The sequence below is a fragment of the Cupressus sempervirens genome, chromosome 4 (genome assembly GCF_028749045.1).
Source record: "Cupressus sempervirens isolate cs-2001-9-10 chromosome 4, ASM2874904v1, whole genome shotgun sequence".
NCBI classification, from domain to species: Eukaryota; Viridiplantae; Streptophyta; class Pinopsida; order Cupressales; family Cupressaceae; genus Cupressus; species Cupressus sempervirens.
Window position 1 is genome coordinate 331810369 of NC_143121.1, and position 14723 is coordinate 331825091.

Sequence of the window (14723 nt, forward strand, 5' to 3'; positions counted from 1 at the left end):
TGGTTATTTTAAGAACACTGAATATATTTATACTAGCATTTTATGGTAAGTAGTGTACTACTAAAGCACCATAAATCTGATCATAAATCTATCAAGAATATGGTCATGATCTTCTTATGTAAATCTACAATATGTGTTTTATACTCTTCTTATCACATCTGCAATCTATCTTCTCATTAACTACCCTTGGTGTATATCCTTGATTGCCTTTGTAGCAAACAACACTTCTCCTTCATTTCCAATCTCTACACATATAACTTCTAAGTCATGTATTCCCAAAACGATATGCCTCTTAACAAATAGACATGCCAAAAAGTCAATAGATCTTAAATTATTAATTGCACCTCCAAAACAAATAGAACTTTAGTTTTGAATGAAATGGATCATTTTGGATAACTAATCACACGCCTTCAATGATTTTATCAAATTGGCCAGCATCCTTTCCAAATTGGTTTTGAGTCACACCTCTTTAATTGTCAGATTCTAATTATATTGTTAAGTGTGGCATGTGCTAATAACAAAAATAATTCACTGTACTATGAATTTAAGGAACTCAATAGAATATGTCTGTATTGATCATAGACATATTACTGCTTTTGTTTATTATAACTATCACCTTTAAATAGATTTCTGAGACATCAACCAAAGCTTATATGGGGTCAGCTCTATGATGAAGTCAACTCTAACATTTGTATGCACCATTCTGTAATAAGATATCAAAGTCAGTCATGTTCAAGACATTTGATTGTTAAATGAAATTGATGAAAGAGCCATGTCATGTTAGAATCTACCAGAAGCAGAAGATTATTTGATTATTATAGCTCTAGCAACTTTTGGGATGGTAGGCTGTGAAATGCATCAAGTGTAGCAAAGATAACATTAATTGGTTTTTCTTGTAACAACAATTAACTTCCACCATTTTCCATGATATCTATTTTTTTCATAAAATTGTTTTCATTATTGTTCTTCATTAAACGGTTCATTACTTTAACTCTTAGTCCATTAGCTTTAGAGCATATGGCAGAACGCATCGCGTCCCTTGTTAATTTTTGATAAAAAACCGAAAAATCATTCGAAATTCAATTATGCCAAAGGCGTGCCTTGCATGAACAAAATCGGCTCACCTGTCTGATAGACCATTTTCTGAACAAAATCGGTTCACTTCTCTGATCGACCGTTGAAAATCGCCATTGGGCGTCAAGACTGTAGGAGCAATTTTGTTTAGCAGCTCGTGCCCGACGGATTGGAATTCCAGACTCTTCCTTGACAGCCGACCTGCTTCCTGGGGAACTGCCACGGAGCTGCTTCTCCATCACCTACCAGCTGCTCGGCACAAACCTGCTTCTCCACCACGGAACTACTTGTTATCTGGCCGAACGCAGGGCACGGAGCTGCTTGTCTGGGAGGATTAACCGACCCAATGCCCTAGATAAAGGACGGGCCTTGTGGTTGCCACAACAGTTCGGGATGCATTCTCCCACTCGAGCAATCCGCCGTTTGAACAGGTGCGTTTGAGGCCGTAATTTTCCCACAGACTGAAATGTCTCGAAGCCCTGCAAATTAGCATGCCCGGTTTTGGGTTTTGAAGTTTTCGTAATTTCTTACTACTCTGCATCCCGTCGACTTGTTTGAACTCGAGTGATTTTAATAATACATAAGTTTGAATTTGAAGGATTTAATTCGATATCCCAAATTCGAATTTGAAGGATTGTATGCTTTACCCAAAATTGAATTCGAGTGAGAAATGTGCTGTTTGAGTGGGATGCCGTTGTTGGAGACAGTTTATATTATCTCCTTGTGTTGATGGGCATGGAAGAGGTATCTACACAGAGGATCAGAAGACAGCAAGAAATGGGGAACTGCCACTTTTGGGGACTTCGAGCCTGTACCCAGAACATGTAGTCAGTTTGACACCCAGTGAGTTGTAAAGAGGGCAGGCAATCTTGAAACTTATAGGATGATACCTCAATATCTTATTTGTGTTCCACAATGCCAAAGATATCGTCCTTGCTTTTAGGGCTCGAGTATGGTGAGGGATAGTGACTATGCAGTGCTTTTGGAGAACAATTTAGGGCAGGAAAAGTTTGAGGGTGGATATTTTCATCGCGGCCTTCTCGGCTCAGCAGATTGGGTGCTTGAGGAGGAGGAGGAGGTGGAGGTGGAGACTGAGAGAGTGTTGAGTAGTACTTTATACAATTTGTTTACAATCCTAGCTAGCCATTCGGTGAATATTTTCACAGATTTCATTTGTCTCTTTTCACTTGTATATTCCCTTGCCGACTCTGTAGAACACTTGTACATGGAGTGACTATTGGACCATCTTTGGCCTACTTGCTCCACCATGTCAACCCACCAGTTAGCTTCTATTCAAGATTTTTTCCATTCTCCCCCGCTTGCTCATCCTGCCATAAACAATAATTTCTTAGACACAGCTATTAATTTCCAGGTAATTTTAATTTTTTAACAAACAGTTTGCCTGCAATAAAGCATCGGGGTGGTGAATGTTGTTTCAGGTATGATTTCAGTTTTGCATCTGAATATTGCTGTTTTTGCTCAGCGCAAATGAGGGAACATTAATATTTTCTGAATAATGAAGATATCTGTTTGCACTTTTAAAAATGATAAGATCTTCAACAGGTAAGATACAAAAGAGCTAACATTTATATTATTCTTTAGTGCAATTACTAAAAATGACTGGGAGAGACAAAGGATGCCCATATCAAGAGATTTGAGGTGTTGCCAAATTCTGAACATTACTTCTCTATGTATGGTTAAATTCTCAAACATCCCTGCGCAGCTTCTGATAGCTTTGACAGCCTGCTCACAACCCTCTACAACCTTGTGAGCCCCTTTTCCGACAACATTGGTAGCCTTTTCAGCTGCCTCCTTCACGAGAAAGCCACGTTGCGAATCTTATGTCCTATCAGTTCCTAGGAGAAGAAAGAACTGCTCTAGATCGTCTTATCCTCTTGTTAAGCCTCGGCCAGATATATGCATATAAGATTTGAAATTCCTGTCAACCGAAATTAGTGATAAACTTTGTCATTTTAATGCGCGTCCGGCAGAGCATCCAGAGTAGAGGTATTAGAGTTTTGAGAGTAACTTTGGTTGGGAAAGTCAATTTTGGAATTGATAAATGCATTTCTGTATCCTCTTTGATTGGGGAAAAAGAACCTTTCCAAGAATTAGGAGCGCCTACCACTCATTTGTATGTCTTTATTGTTAATCTTAGACTTCTGTGGGTCATCATTTTTTTGCTTCTTGAGGAAGCATATTACTACCTAAATGAGTTCTCACAGCCTCTGAGGAATGCGTCTAGCATTGATGACTGCAGAAAAATGTGCTCATCCAACTGTTCTTGCACGACAGCCTTCTTGCACAATAGCTCTGCTTCATTTTAACTTGTCGCTTCCCCTGCGACTACATGTTTTTGTGTATTTATTAGCATTTAGAGGTCGACGAGTTTGTTTGTTTCCAAAAAAAAATTGTTCCACTTTTCCATAGATAAGCCAGTCTGAGGCTTTCTCCAACTGATAGTAGGGTTTAGAAACTTATTTCTCTCCATCTTGTGTTCTCACAAGCTTTCTGATTTTAGAAAATCTCTGTATAGTATACACAACCTTTGAGTTCGAGTTCTGTTTAGAATATGGTGAAGTTTCATAACTTAACAGCCCTTCTTTGTGTTTCTTATGGTTGCGACATTTACTAGGGCTTTTCTGCATTTTATAAAAAATGTAATTTAAAAATGTTTTACACAGGGTTTTTCTAATTTAAAAAAAAATGTAATTTTAAAACGTTCTACACATTTTATTTTTTGACTTTTGGTTTTCCTCAACTTCAGGTGGATTTTAGGAAGAATTTTAAGGTGGATTACACAATTCTAAGCATTAAACATTTACTGAATCGAGTGTTCAATAATAAGAATCAAGGTTTAAAGAGTCTTCGGTAAGCCTGATTGCTCCATTTGTGTTCTTTTCTTCTCTATTACAGTCAAACAGTTTGTTTTCCTCCTATTCATGTAAATGAGCGGGCGAGCGACCAACTTGAAAGCCAATTGGCTTTCTTCAATCTGTCTGGCGGCAAGCTAGCTCCTACTTATTGCCATTGAACGTCCCACAACATGCAGGTACCATCTCCATCCTGACACTGACATTTGCCAAACAGCTCTGCAACACTTTCATTAGCATTTTACCCATTTTATTTAAAGTTACGTCTTCTACCTGATTTGTAAGCCCGTTTGATGCATCCTCTTCTTTCAACCCTACCTACATAATTTTAAATTTTGGAGGAGGATCCAAACTCAACGCTATGCTTCTGTGATTTGAAATTAGTCGCTCCATTTACATGCCCAAATCCTCTTTACTAATATAATATGAAATAAATTTCTTTACTCTTTACAAAATTAGAGAAAATGTATGTCAATATTTTATTATATACACTTTAATTTGTGTATTTCAAGGTACATTTCACACGTCTAATTAACTATATGGAGTCGTTTAAAGAATGTTCACCTGTTAAGAACCTGTCATTTTAGGTATTCTTGAGATGAAATCATGAAATGGATGGTCAGAGAACTTTCCCTAATGACTTAGCCACCTACCATATGCAGAGGACCTACATTCTCATCGTTCAAGAGACTTTCCATTCTGAATGTTTCTCTCCAGCTTGGAAAAATGGAATTTTGTAGTCCATAATGACATCTTTCATCACATTTTATTTTCCATAAAAAAGGAGCTGACAGATAAGTAAGGAAAACTCCACCTCTTTAGATTCAAAACAAATTCTTTGCTAATATTAACTAAACTCCACCTGTCACTGCCAGTGCCTAATTTTTATCTGTTGTCTAATGGTCAATAGCCTACTCCTTTTGCACACAACAGCACTCATTTCTGTTTGTAAATTCCCACTTGTGAACTAGTCTCTGCACTGTTTAGCCCTCTGGAGAATAATTTTGAAAAGTATTTGTTAGAAGGATTGCAATTTGGCAACATGTCATACTGGGCTCCTCTCAATGTAGTACACTATTGGATTGATTCACTGTGGTTTTTCATGTCGTTTTAGAGAGTTTGACTTAGGGTTTTCAAAATGGTCTCTGTATTAACACACTATCAGCTTTTATTTGTAAATAGTATCTTCGAAACCAGATGTATATATTGCATGAACGATCACCTATTATCAGTACTACTAGATGAGTTCTCTGTGGATCTATTTGTGGACCTTATGACTCTAGATAATTGAGCCCAAAATTCTCAAAATGGCCTTCCCATTGAATAAAATCCCAACTCAATTTCAATGAATTGAAGAGTCGGGCTCTTCAATGCATGATCACCTATTTCAATAAATTAAGAGTTTTTTGAAGATTTTTTTCCTAAAATTTATGATTTCTGTTATGGACTCTCGACCCTCTTTCATTTTTTCCTTGAAATAAATACATTTTACAACATTAGATTAGGTCACTATGGTTTTAAATAGCTGGGCCTAGGGTTTCAGAAATGGCCTTCGCATTCATCAAATATTTCAATGAATGGAAGAGTTGGGCTCTTCAGCATATGATCAACTACAAGATAATTTCTGACCTATTGAAAATAAATCATCTATTTTATGTTTTTTGATCACTTTAGATTACAAGAAAAAACATACACTGTTTCAATACTATAAAAAAATTAGTGCCAACTAAAAGCTACTGAACAATACCTCATTTGTTTTGCTTTTTAGTACTGTGATTGAAATTAGTTTTCTAAATATTGAAAGTGAAGAACCATAGTGTAGGTGTACCTTATAGTTATCGGGGAAATCTTGTATTAAATTAGATCTTCCGAGCTCTTTCTTCCATTCCTTGTTTCAATGTAGATGGCAGAATTATATGGTTTTTCCAAGTTTTGTGGAGGCATATAATCCAAAAATTAATAGGTTTCAGGTGCTGATGATCCAATTTTACATTTGTATTTGCGGGAGGGTATAAAGTTGATCTTGTACAGGCCAGGGCTTTAATTTAATTTGTTTTAATTATCATTCTATTCTTATGTCATGAGAATGCTTTCTACAACTCGTTCATCCTCTGCTGTATTGGGCAATTAATAATATTGCCACTCTTAAAACTCATTGTATACTGCCAAATATAAAGGACTGCAGACATTTTTGTTCATTTCAATTTCATTCTCAATTGTATTTTATCTTTAAAAAGTATGCTTTACAATAATAATCTTTCTTGTTAAACTTCTGTAATTTCCAACAAGTTCTTGTCAATTAGATTAAAATTCAAACATTCATTGTTGCCAATCAGATTGTTGAAGGGTAATATCTTAAGATCATGGTTTTATTCTTCAGATTTCTTATTATCTGCCATATTAAAATAATATAGGCACTTTTAAAACGTTTAATCTAAAGTTATATACTGTCTATTATCACGCTCCACCGGTATTTCCTTAAATGGATGATTCACCTCTGTTATAAAAAGAATTAATCTTCATTGCTGTTTTGTTATTGCAGTTCTTGGATCATGAACAATCTGCCATTGCTATACGCAATAATGTTCTATTTTTCCTTTTCTTGTTTGACATATTTTAAAGTACATTGTCATTGGGCCTGTTCAATGCAATTAGTAACATTATCACTTCTTGCTCATGAATATTTGATAGATTCATGATAGCCATACTGCTTTCACATTCATATGATGCTGAAACTTACTTGGAATCAGACAGCTGATCCTCATTGTGTAACGCAAAACATATTGAGCATTTCTAGGAATAACTTGTGACAGAATGCAGCGGGAAACTCTGCATCAAATGAAAATAAAAACATTTTAGAGTAAGCAAATATTTAATAATTGTGAAACTTGAAAAATAATTTCGCCTTTTTAGGGAGAATGCAGCATCATAGAGATCCATCCAATGCAAAAAAACAAAATCAGTCATAATAGTCACAAATCACGTATCAGTCATAATAGTCATGCCTCTTGTACAACGTAGGGATTCCATTTCCAGATTCAAAAGAGTTGCCACTTTATTTCCTTATGCAATACAAAAAGTTTCAAATTAGTTTATAAGCACTCAATGGAAGGATGTATGTAAAGAATAATTAGGAGGCCCGAAATCAAACTCATTTTGGCCTCATTTTGGCTGCCAAAGGACAGAGTGTTTGAAACATACGTGCTGACTGTTGCATAAATTCTTCGAATAATGATTCTCTTCATCATATCTAATAATCCTATTTTTGTATTCATGTGTCTTTATGGTCCATTTTTTTAATATCACGATTGATTTGAATGTTTTGCCTATACGAAATTTTAATACATTTCAAGACATTGCAATGCTCTATGATGAAAGCTAAGTTATGTAGCTCAAGTATAAACATGCCAGAGAGTTCATTCAAGTTCTTCAAAAGTTTTTAATGCTCACTTTGAATCATGATTTACACACAAATTGTTAGCCGAGTAGTTCAGGATCAAAATGATAATAAAAACATGTTTTTGAAGTTCTATTAAGAAATGCTCTGTCAGTCAGTCATCCCCACTGAGATTTTGAATTCTGCTGTTTCTTTGCTTGGGAAACACATTTTCATAGCTGAGATTCAGTCTGCTATTAATTCGATCTAGCAGAATTACAGAAAGCATATTTGATTTGGATCAGTCTATACAGACACAGAATGACTCATTGGTAAAGACATTAACAGAGAGACAATGGACACCTTAGTAAATGCCACAATTGCTTTTGAACTGCAAAAGACATCTTCAACATATCTCAATTGCTGCAGATCCTATTTTGGGAATCACCCCTTGTTTAAACGCAAATATAAGTGACACCAACTGGATTGAAGATTGTAAATGCTGATGCAACATCACATTTAGCCCACACTATCCTGACAGGATAATAAGATACCTTTGGAGGCATACAATGGCTTACCGACGAAACCCAAATTACTGTAAACAACCTACTAAACACCACTCCGGCATACCCATCTCACCTTCCAGTGCGATTGCTAGTAAATAACACTCCAAACATCATAAGTTATTTGAATTTATATGATATACTTAATAATATATGAATCAAATACGTCCTTCTCACTTTTATAGCAGCTGCAGCTTTTGTTATCCTTACTAAAATGCTCTCTGTATGGCCAGGCTTCGACAACCATATCCGGTCTCGTGGAGTGATACAACACTGGAAAACTCCACGCCACATAAATTTTGGAAAAGTAGTCAAATCCCCTTGGAGGAGATGGTCTGGAGATTAACGAACATTTCTACCATTCAAACTACAATTACGGTAACTGAAATCATTACAAAGTAAGGTTATGGCCTTATATTAGAGAGAGAGAGATGAGTTTAACCAAGTTGGATTGCAATGCCCAACTGTTATAAATTGTTTTACATGGTTTCAGTAATTGAACTCAACCAACAAGAAGATGGAATCCACAGATTCCCCACTTTACACCACAGTCCCGAGGCGAGTAGGGAAGATGAACAGAGCATATGGATGCGTATACTTTTGTGCAATTCTGGGGCTTATATATTATCGCATTCAGTATATACCAAGTGAAGGTTATACACCATGGTTGGTTGTGTTTTGTGCGGAGGTAGGCATGGCCTTCCAATGGGCCTTAGAAATGGCCTTCAGATGGTGGCCTGTGAATCGATTTATCTTTCCAGAAAGACTTTCTAAGAGGTAAGTAATTAAACATATGAAAATTTCATTATACCTTTCTGTTTGAATGGAAAGAGTCTCCATATTTTATGATTCATTGCAAGGGAAATGAGAAAACATAAAGATTGTTAGCCTGCTTATAAGATTGAGAAACATGCTCTCCTAGCAGTAATATTGACTATGCTTGTTAATGAACAGGTTTGAGAAGGATCTACCTCCCATTGATGTATTTATATGCACGGCTGACCCTCTTAAAGAACCTCCATTGGATGTTTCAAACACCGTATTGTCTACTCTGGCTTTCAATTACCCAGTTGAAAAATTGACATGTTATGTATCAGATGACGGAGGATCCCCACTTACCTTTTATGCTCTATTTGAAGCTTCACTTTTTGCAAAGAGTTGGGTTCCTTTTTGTCACAAGTATTCCATTCAGCAGAGATGCCCAGAAGCATATTTTTCTCAATGCTATGATCATGAAAGTCAAAGCTTGCCCTTCACTATAGAATTCGAAAATGTCAAGGTATGTAGCTTAACTATAAGCTTAGAAGAATATTACTATTCTTCACTATAAGTTATTATTTTCTTCCCACATTAGTTAATAGGCTGTGTTCTTTTAAGAATATAAATCTTTACGGTGCACAAGATTGAGATGGATGATATTGAATTAAAATCTGTGTAGAATAAGTACAAGGAGATGAAATATCGTATAAATAGCACTGTGGAGAGAGGCACTGTTCCAGAAGACAAATGGAAAGAGCAGAATGGCTTCAACGAATGGAAACCGGAAATGACTTCACGAGACCACCCGAGTATGGTTCAGGTCACAAAAGTCACTACTGAAATATTTTATTATTTTGACTGTTTGAAAGATTAATACAATATTGCACAAGTGGAATACTCTCATGAATTCACTTACAGTTACATATGTACACTGTTTTGGGATAACTACATAATGCTGTGTAACATTGTTGTAAGCTTCGTACAGGTTTTACTAGAAAGGGGCAAAGACATCAACGATGAGGGCCATGATTTGCCCACTCTTGTATATGTTTCCCGCGAAAAGCGACCTGGAAACCCTCATAATTTCAAGGCTGGCGCACTCAATGCTCTGGTAATTATGAAAGTCTCATCCTTCTTAGATTGTCAACACACTTGCATTTTTGTAGAATTGGAAGAAGGGCAAAGCAGAACTAAAAGATAACACAAAATTTGACACGAACTTGATGTTCAGATCTGATTTCATTATCCCTCAGTTATGAGGTCTTCAATAATTAATGGGGACTATCATTTTAAATAATCAAATTACTTGCTTTTATAGAGCTTATAGCTGTTATACATCAGTTTTAATGTACCTTAAAAAATAATAAAGACAATTGAAGTGGTTATTAAAACATATATAACAACATGGATTTTATGCATTATATTTGAACATAGCAGTTCCTCTTGGCTATTCCACAAGAACAAACTGATTGTCTAAATGTTGCACGACTGGCAAAACTGGTGCATAGGAAATTGTATGGAAAGATTTTGGCAGTCAGAACTAAAAGATGCACAGGGTCAGCATCAGTTTTTGAACAATTATAGCTTATTTGATTCGTTTATTTTGTGTCTACAGATTAGAGTCTCTGCATTGATGAGCAATGCTCCTTTCGTTCTTACATTAGACTGCGACATGTATGCCAACAATTGTGAAGCCCTTCGAGCAGCCATGTGCTTTTTCATGGACCCACGAACTGGTCACCAGTTTGCCTTTCTCCAGTTTGCTCAAAAGTTTCATGGCATTACCAAAAACGATCTGTATGCCAATTACTTCAGGAAGAATATTGATGTGAGTATTTCTTACCAAACTAACGACCTAAAACATATGCAACTAACTGACCTGCTTATCCATAATAAATCATTATACGCAGGTACTTTATTATGGAATTGATGGAATTCAAGGCCCGCCATACCTGGGGACGGCATGTGTTCTCCGCAGGGATGTCTTATATGGAAGAGAACCACAACAGAGTTCTTCAAAGTTAATGAAAGAGCTTATAATTTCATCAATTTTAAGCATGGATAAAGCAGCTCCATCCAACAGATTGAACGAGGCAAAAGAGGTTACAAATTGTGGCTGTGAGGAAAACACCCAATGGGGGAAAAAGGCAAACACAAGCTAAAATCTTCATAGTTTCTGACATCTCGATCATTTTTTCGCAAATAATTTTTGATATTGCATATTTTTTACAGGTTGGCATCCTCTACGATTGTGCAGTTGAAGATGTATTGACAGGTTTTTCTATACACTGCAGAGGATGGAGATCAGTTTTCTATTCTCCCAAAAGACAAGCTTTTGTGGGTTGTGTGCCTGTTAATCTGAACGATATTCTCATCCAAAATAAAAGATGGGCGACGGGTTTACTGGAGATCTTTTGTAGCAAATACTGTCCAGTAACTTATGGTATCCGCAAGACAAAACTAGCACAGAACATGTGTTACTGCTCTTACTTTTTCTGGGCTCCATCTTCCTTACCATTAGTCTGCTATGGCTTCGTACCGGCTTTATGCATGCTGACCGGGCTATCAGTATTTCCTCAGGTAGCATAAAATTTAACATTTGGAGTTTTTATATATTGATTAATGCATTTCTTTTCAATAAGCAGAAACGCAGTCATTCTATTGTCCATGATATAGATACAAGTTTTCCTGATTTGATGTTTTCAATTTTATTAATATTACTAAATAGTTTTCTATTTCAGAAAACACCTTGTTTCAGTTCAGTCTCTGCAAATAGTTCCCTATAATGCTATACAGATGACTGTGTGAATTGCTTTGAAATGACTTCTGAATCATATCTCTAATCCTTCATCACAATATGTTGCAGATTTCAGATCCATGGGCTCTCCTCTTTCTATTTTTACCAATATGCTCTTATACATACAGTGCTTTAGAGTTTATATATGTGGGAGGAGGGTCTCTAAAATCTTGGTGGAATGATCAGAGAATGTGGATGATAAAAGGCGTGTCAGCCTATCTGTTTGCGCTCATTCAAGTAGTTTGTAAATTACTTGGAATATCCGAAGTGGGTTTCGAGGTGACAAACAAAGTATTTGATAGCGAAGCAGCGAAACGATACGAGGCAGAGATTTTTGAGTTTGGGGTTTCCTCTGCGCTATTTCTGCCAATTTCTATCATAGCACTGATAAATCTCATGGCGCTGCTGGGTGGAATTGGAGGTGTAATAAGAATTGGTTATTCAGCCATGGGGGATATGTTTGTGCAGGTGATGTTGTCGAGCTTTATAGTAATAAATAGCTGTCCGATATATGAGGGTATGTTTGTAAGGAAAGACAAGGGAAGGATGCCCACATTCATCACTGTTGTCTCTACACTGGCCGCGGCTCTTGCCTGTTCAGCAGCTTCAGCCCTTTCGTGGAATTCTACATACTCGATTTTAAAAGAATGACAAATCATAAACCACAAGTTATGGGTTTGCAAATGCGGGACTTGAACATAAGCCTGCAAATCAAGCAAGGCTAACCAATTAGACAAATATTGTGTTAAGGAATCTAAATATTTATCATTGTATTGGTGAATACCACTTTATTTGAGTATCACAGTGAAATTGTGAGTGTAAGATCTTTAAACTTTACTCTTGTTTTGCTCTATTTAGAAGTGCTAAATAATTATTTATATTTTTTTATTGACGAAGATGAGGGAGAGTGCGTTTTGCCATTGTAGAATAGATTTATATCCTACTCACTATTGATCTCTCTGGGAAAATTCAGAATTTTTTTTCCTTATTTACGAAAGACATTCATTATAGAATAAGTATAATTTTTTTTAAAATATTAGAAACTTGGAAAAAAGTAGAGGCAATTATATAAGAGTAAAAAAATTAATCTTTAGTTCATTTTGCTAAAGTATATTCTGATTATACCGATTATACATATTTAATATGATAATCATTTAAAGTATATTCTGATTATACCGATTATACATATTTAATATGATAATCATTTAAAGTATATTCTGCTTATACATATATAATATGACAATTATGTTGTTATATTTAATATGACAGTTGTTTTGTTAGCATTATCTTTAAGTTCTTAGTAATTTAGTTGCTATAGGTGATAAGAGACATAAAATGATTAAAATTTCTTAGACCGCCCAAAATCTAGTTCTAGAAGATCACTACATTTCTAAAGAATTTACAAATGAATTTTGAGATATTAAAGTAGTAGGATTATATTTACACTTATGATATAAAATAAAATTGTAACTTTCTATTAATTTTTTCTCTTATTACACTTTTTGGTACAATATTACTTAATTTAAATAAAGTAAGGAAAAAAAAAATTTGAAATATTTAAATGTTCATTTAATCTTACATGATTTAATATATTAATTTAGTGAGTATTTTATTGTTGACTTATGCAATATAGTGATATAGTTTAATGGTGTTTTATTAATACATATTGACTTATGTAATAAAATATATTATCTTATATTTCAGCAACCTAAATTATGTTAGGGTGCATCTTGGAACAACCCCTATTCATAAATTAACCCTAAATCACAACCCTTATGCAGTCTTGCTCATTGTATATAGTAAGATCAATGCTACCTTTACTAAGACAACCCCTATCTCAAAATGTGAAATAATGCAATTGGATTTTGGAGTAACCATTTTAGAGGCCAACATGTTCCATGAGGTTAAAAATGTGTGGTGATGAATTCAACTTGAAATACAAAATATTAGCTTGGCATGGATGCAATTGTTAGTCATAAAGGTAACATATTTAATTTTTCATATAGGAAGGGATTGATAAGAAAAGTTTTACCAAGAGATCTCTTTAGTCAATTTTTTGTATCAATTTATTTTTTTTATCGGTAAATGACCAAAGCCTTGTATATTATATGAGTAAGAATAAATGAGAAGTTATAATACGAGTAAGAATAAATGAGAAGTTCTAGAGTTCTCCATTCAAATGGGCAGTGGTAGGAAAAAGAATAAATGAGAAGTTATAATACGAGTAAGAATAAATGAGAAGTTATAGAGTTCTCCATTCAAATGGGCAGTGGTAGGAAAGAATAGAGTAAGGAAACCTTTAGTCTTGCTCTGGACCAAGGTCCTATATAAAATACAATTGTAAAAGGGTCATACCGCAATATAGATATTTATATAATATTTTCTTTTAAAATTATATATTATTTGATTTGTTCTTTTCTACAATATATCTTATGCTTGAATCTTTTGTTTATTGTGAGGTTAAGGAGGACTTTAGAATCCCAAACTCCTTCCATCGAATGAACTACATCGGGAGAAAGAGCTTGCTAAAATCTGCATAGTAAAACACAACTAGCTTCTATTTAAGTGTTAGTAGTATGTGCCAAAAAATATAATTAGCCGATAGGTTATTATAGGTGGGCTTTTTAACCAAACCTGTCTGTTTATACCAATACCATCAATTATTTTAATCTTTCTTCAAAACAACTCAACCGACAACAAATAAAAATCTTTTTGTAATCTCTTTTTAAGATTTCTACAATCTTAGTAATATCTCAACCAATCTTTTCAGGATTCGTGAAATTTGGAATCGGATTTTATATGAGCAATATCTCCAACGATAGGATTCAATGTCATGAGTGGATTTTCGATTTCCTCTACCATCTATAAATGTCCTCTGTCATATCATTTGATTTCATGTTTTTCCGGTGAAGAACGCAAGGCAGTAGTGGGAGTTGTTTTGTTCGTGATAAATTTTTATTGTTGTCGTTGCTTATTATTTTGGTATTTGGATCGGTTGAAGGTTCGTGCAATGTTTGCATAAGAGGAAAGCATTATTTTGTGTGCGCAAAGTGACTGGTGTAGTGTTTTTATGGAGGATCTGTATAGGGGTGTGTGGAAGATGATCTTTGCGCAGGTTGTGCATCCGCGGATCGCCCATCGGGAACATCAAATTCAGTTTTGTTTCCAATAGGCGTGGTCGCTCTGGAGATGCGAATGGAAAAGATTTTGGGCAGAACATTGCGGCAAATGCTTCCACCGCGCAGAAAGCAATCTAAACAGCTCTGCACCACTCCGCTTCT

General features: G+C 35.2%; 1 protein-coding gene across 2 annotated transcripts; it reads left to right on the forward strand.

Annotated features, from left to right (window-relative positions):
• Positions 1-1367: 1367 nt before the first annotated feature.
• LOC149561377 (cellulose synthase-like protein E6) lies at positions 1368-12338 on the forward strand. Of its 2 annotated transcripts, none has more exons than XM_089825115.1 (11): positions 1368-1505; positions 3991-4126; positions 8120-8284; positions 8380-8663; positions 8841-9165; positions 9325-9465; positions 9631-9756; positions 10261-10473; positions 10556-10792; positions 10878-11225; positions 11512-12338. In XM_089825115.1, exons 4-11 carry the CDS (start codon positions 8404-8406, stop codon positions 12091-12093), a joined length of 2232 nt encoding a protein of 743 aa, XP_089681241.1. In that variant the 5' UTR covers positions 1368-1505; positions 3991-4126; positions 8120-8284; positions 8380-8403; the 3' UTR covers positions 12094-12338. The 2 variants fall into 2 exon arrangements, with proteins under 2 accessions (XP_089681241.1, XP_089681240.1); XM_089825114.1 differs by having other exon boundaries at positions 8120-8264.
• Positions 12339-14723: the final 2385 nt, after the last annotated feature.